At 41.0% G+C, this 5,356-nt stretch overlaps 1 protein-coding gene across 1 annotated transcript in view; it reads left to right on the top strand.

Moving 5' to 3' along the window:
• The window catches only part of LOC104949637 (glutaminase kidney isoform, mitochondrial-like), a 36,499-nt gene that overhangs the window by 6,091 nt on the left and 25,052 nt on the right, over nucleotides 1-5,356 (top strand). Inside the window, exons 3-6 of the mRNA XM_010776026.1 lie at nucleotides 682-778; nucleotides 983-1,104; nucleotides 2,190-2,319; nucleotides 3,423-3,502. Of these exons, the coding sequence (XP_010774328.1) occupies nucleotides 682-778; nucleotides 983-1,104; nucleotides 2,190-2,319; nucleotides 3,423-3,502 (429 nt within the window). The remainder of the gene's footprint in view (nucleotides 1-681; nucleotides 779-982; nucleotides 1,105-2,189; nucleotides 2,320-3,422; nucleotides 3,503-5,356) is intronic.

Here is a 5,356-nt window from a genome sequence, read left to right as displayed (position 1 = left end):
TAGCTTTCGCTCTGTTGTCATATCCTGATTTCCAGCTTTGATACCTTGTGTTATTCATAAGGGATCACCGGTAACATGAAACCTAGTGTTCTGCTGCACAATTAAGGCTTTGATCTCTATGCTCTAACAACAGACACACACGTCTGTGTGGCTATTGCTGACACTTGGATTGCATTATTCCAGTATATATCGCTCAAATCCCTCACTAATGTGATAAGACTATATCAACAGCCTCAGATAAGCTCTGTGTTTGCACTGGCAGGANAGGTGGGAACAGGCTCTGTGGCGCAGTGGACTAGTGCGTTGGTGTTTGGATCAGGGGAGCACAGGTTCAAACCCCACTGCATTCAGCATGTCGTTGTGTCCCTGAGCAAGACACTTCACCTCAAATTGCTCCTGTTGCCCACAGTATTGCGTATGTTAGTCGCTTTTTGATAAAAGCGTCTAACAAGTGACATGTAATGTATTATGGTCTGTGCTTAAAGGCAGTCCTGCTGCATATCAACCTAGCTGCCACAGCAGTGCTGTTCTTTTAACTTGCATATAAAACAAATGCCCATGTTAATCCTCTCTTTTCAGCTATATCCTATGTATTTTACTACGGGGTTTGATGCTAACATTGAGTACTTTCACATTGCTTGAAGTCTTATACATGTGTTGTCTTTTTCCCCGTCTTCTTAGGAGAAGAAATGCTGGCATTCTCCCTAGTTTGGAGGACTTGCTCTTCTACACAGTCGCAGAAGGTCAAGAGACAATTCCTGCTCATAAATTTCTCACAGTAAGTCCTTCAAATTCAGTTCAATGTGATGCTGGGAGCTAAAGTTGAGTGTATGTAAATCGCTTTGGGTAAAAGTATCTAATAAGTAACAATGTAAGGTAATGTCCCAGCATTGATAAGTGCATTACAAAGTTATCTCTGTACTTGTGATTGCTTCCTGTACATTCTTTCTATTCAGAAGCGTTTCTAATTCCTCCATTTCAGGCACTTAAAACGACTGGGCTCCGCTCTGGGGATCCCAGACTGAAGGAATGCATGGACACTCTGAAAGAAACTCTGAGGAACTCATCAGACGGCGTTACGCTCGACAGGCACCAGTTTAAGAAGTAAGGCGTGTTGTGTCCTTGTCCTGTGTTTAATCCCCATCATGTACATCTACAATAGTGGCACTTTTTATCGCCTTTCCCAATAACCTTTTACTATTCTTGGCACAAAAAAGTTGTTGTATGTTAGTTTTTTTTAGCACATTCAAACATGCTTGATTGTTTACATTTGCATATTGCCTACATGCAAAAATGTAACAATTAAAAAGCATTTGGGCTATTCTGTTTTTGTTTGAATCGTGCACATTCATTACAATAGATTATATAAATTAGCTCTTCTGTTTCATAATACAAGAAGAATGGTATTTAATGTAAGGTTATGCAACATTGCATTTATTGGTGGTTTGTTAAAGATATTTAAATAAGATCCAAATACATGTTATACCCCACATGGGACATGAAGAGCCTTACGTCCTAATAACAAAGAATTTAAGATGCTGTAGTCCACTAGCAGGCTTTTGGTGTCTATGGTACCAAACAAAAGTAGCTCTCTTTACCACTCTGAAGTTTTCAGAAAGGTGTACCTAGTTATGACCTCCTAGAGTAACGGTTTGGGGGAAAACAACCAGCATAACTGTATGCCTATATAATCATAAAATGCCCTATACTGGGGTTTTCCACTTCCACTGACTGCTGTCTATTGACAGCAGTCAGTGGGAAACTCCCAATGTCCTTCCTTTTTCACAGTAGAAATGATTCTGTTCATGAAATGTTAGGCTCTCAGTATTTACTTTCCCTTCTTCAAGTATACATTTAAGTGCAAGGCTGGCAAATGATTGTTTAGAGTAACACATTTAGGCTTAAGGAGAAGTTTGTTTAAATGTGAGCATCAAAACGTCCCTGAAACCTTCTGATAATGTCACTACACTATGATGGTTTCCTACAGTTTGTGGATTGATCATTGATATAGTGATCATTAATCACTTTATTAAAAATGTAACTGATCAATATGTTATGTTGAAACTTCTTCATCAGCCACTTTGCATAGAAGTTTGTCACACTTCAGGTTGCAAACTTGGTTGACAAACTTTTCCTCCGATTGCATGCAGTCACTGTGTTTGAGCATGCTATCTGTGGTTTATTATCAGGTGTGTCCAGAGCAACATTGTCCTGCTCACTCAGGCCTTCCGCAAGAAGTTCGTCATTCCAGACTTCCAGTCCTTCACCTCCCATATTGATGAGCTGTATGAGAGTGCCAAACCTCTCAATGAAGGACAGGTGTGTCCTTTCATCTATGACTCTTTATTTTCTTTTTTGTTTCCGTCAGAGCATCATAATACAGATTCATTTCTTCCTGGGTTCAGTCTGCATTCAGCTGGTATTAAAGATATCAGATGTGTAATCAGTCCTTGATTATACATCCGCAGCACTCTGATCTGGTTTAAAACCACTGTGATGGCACACTTTCATCTTACACCTGCAGGGAAAAGCCACCTCAGAGCATGTTAAAAGGATGATAGTTGTGTTCCCACCTGCACTGAACTACCTGCTATTTTCACCAGTGGTGCTTGGTTGTTTTTGTCACCACTTTTTTGTGTGTTGTCAAGTTATTCTAAGTGCTAATTTCGAAAAGGTTTAGATATTTAAAAACACAGTTCTCAGTTAGAAAGCATCCGTTGTCTTCATAAATATTTTGGTGCACCAGTTAATTTTGTAGTTTACTCACGGCTTTCATGCTTTGACAAGTCAAAAGAAAACTGTCTACTGGCAAATAACTATACTGTACCAACATGCACATTAACCTGGCGGATTCAGACCCATAGTTTTTAATAATATTTGACGGTCACAGTTAATCATGTGTGATCAACTTGGTGAAATTAAAAAAGAACCATAACAGAGACAGTTAGAGGCAGGGTCACGCCATCAAAAGCTTTGTTCAGCTTCCCCAGCACGGCCTGCATTTCAATGTTCATCCATTCTGCAGAGGTTTTTTCTCAGCGTTCAAGAATAGTTTTGAGTTAAAGAATAAAAAACCGGCAGCTTAGTGTGGAGCAGTGTCAATAATAAGGGGAACATTGTCCTTTTTTCGTAGCGTTGAAACACTTCTCTGGGGTTTGTCAATAGGCTTCCTGGAAAAAGGCGGAAGAGTTGTTGCTATAGTGGTAATGTAAGAACATAAAAGAAAAAAGTAAACAAACTGTCATCTCCTGTTAATATGAGCCTCTCGGGGTGGAATTCTCTTGTCAACACATGAGGATTTGTGCTGTCAGTCGTTATTGGTGTCAGGTTTCCATTGAAACCTGAGCTCCAGTAGACGTCAGAGGTGGAAGGTGAGCCTCTGCTGCGTCGACACTCTTTCATCTTCCTTCCCGCTCTTTCAGGTTGCAGACTACATTCCTCAGCTCGCCAAATTCAGCCCTGACCTGTGGGCCGTCTCGCTGTGCACAGTGGACGGACAGAGGTGAGACACGAGTCCTGAGCAAGTATTAAAGGGACACCGTCATGTTTCTCAAATGTTTTCATATTGCCTTTACTGTTTGTAGGATGTTTATCAGTCATCATCATAATGGCAGCTCTGTGCTCTGAGTGAAATCACTGACTCCATTTGACTGTTGGCTAAATAATAACCAAATGGTATCCAGTGAGGAATGCAAACAAGCCCCTCCTGATTTTAGTTTTACTGCACTTTCAGAACCATTCCTTAGTTTCTAACTGTAAAATCAAATCCCCCTTGAGTTTATAAAAGTGTTTCAAGTGCCACTTATTGTTCATTAATGAGGTTGGGTGAAATACAAAATAAAATCCTCTTTCTTGAAGGCAGTGTAATAAATATTCTTAGTAAAGCTCAATATCTGTTCGTTGATTCAAGTCAATACAGTACGATATATTTTATAGTCCATACAGGTAATTTGTTTTGGATACAGTTCTACAAAAGACAACAATAATAGTGAAAGATATAATAATTTAACATGTTACACACATGACTTGTGTACAAATACACAGCTTGCACATACACAAATCACAGACACACCTACTGACAAAAGCGACCTATTGCACAACCGTCATGGCTCACAATTCTTGTGAGTGTTGAGAAGCTTAATGAAATGTATGGTTTGATTTTTTGCAGGACATTTCATTATATTGTACAGGTGTTGTGTGTGTTTAACAGTAAAAACAAAACCAGTATAAGGAAATGTACCAAAGATAAGTATAATGATATCAGCAGGTGTTTTGATCCGTTCGGCAGTTGTAAAATTCCATAGGTGTGTATATTAGTTGTGTTTTTGTAAGCGAGGAAGTCATAGAGATAACGCAATCTGTTCAGTGCCATGTTATCATGCTGTCACTGAAGGTTATGGTTTTCCCTGAACAGCATTCTATGAAATGATATCTTCTTAATAAGAACATTTTCCTTTGATTGTGTAGTCCAGGGGTCGGCAACCCCTGGCACGCGGCACCGTAACCAGTGGCACGCTAGGAATAAGTGGAATAAGTGTGCAAAAATATTTAAATTAATTTTCGGATCCTGAACGCGAGACCGCCGCCAGAGCGCGTCTCCCCGTTACCTGCAGAAGGAAGCCATGCACGCAACGCAGCCCCGCTCTCTTTATCTCCAGGTGACTTTCTGCCGCTTTCCTCCGTGGTGCAGTGCTGATCGTTTCACCACGGAGGAAAGCACTTCACTAATTGCAGTACCCATAAGGAGCTGTACAAATGCCGCAGTTTTTGCGTGGCTGTGTTTATTTAGTTGAAAGCCCAGTGGCGATCTGCTCATCTCTCATCGAAATAATATGCTACAAATGGGGCGGACTGGCCATCTGTGTGTTGAACTTTCCTGTCGGCTCCCAGACCGTAGTCGAGGAGGGCAGAAGCAACAAGCTTCAGGTTCAATAACCCACTTTAGCTTAAATGACTGGAGAGAGGCGAGCTGTTATTGGGAGGACGTTGCATTTATTTAGCTGTTCTTCTGTTTCACAAAATACATCACAGACCTCTGTTTTTCTGCTTTCCCGTTTCACTTCCAGAAACATACACACGTTCCCTCACTGTCGCTCTACCATTCACAAACACACCGCACCCCTCTCTCTCTCTCTTAAAGGGACAGCGATCTCTTCTCACTCTGCATGACCCTAATATCATGGAAAATCACAGAACGGACGATCGTCCTTATTATTATGCCGTTTAAACCAATTATTTAAATGTGTTTGTTAAATTCGGCATCATGTAAGTTGCGCTGACAGGTCCACACACTGCTTCCCCGCAGCGAGGCTCCCCCGCCCTCCTGCTGATAGTTGACGAGCGTCAAGCTCCTCAA

Source organism: Notothenia coriiceps, unplaced genomic scaffold (assembly GCF_000735185.1).
Source record: "Notothenia coriiceps isolate Sejong01 unplaced genomic scaffold, NC01 NC01_scaffold00016673, whole genome shotgun sequence".
Classification (NCBI taxonomy): Eukaryota; Metazoa; Chordata; class Actinopteri; order Perciformes; family Nototheniidae; genus Notothenia; species Notothenia coriiceps.
This window is presented reverse-complemented; position numbering and strand designations above follow the sequence as displayed.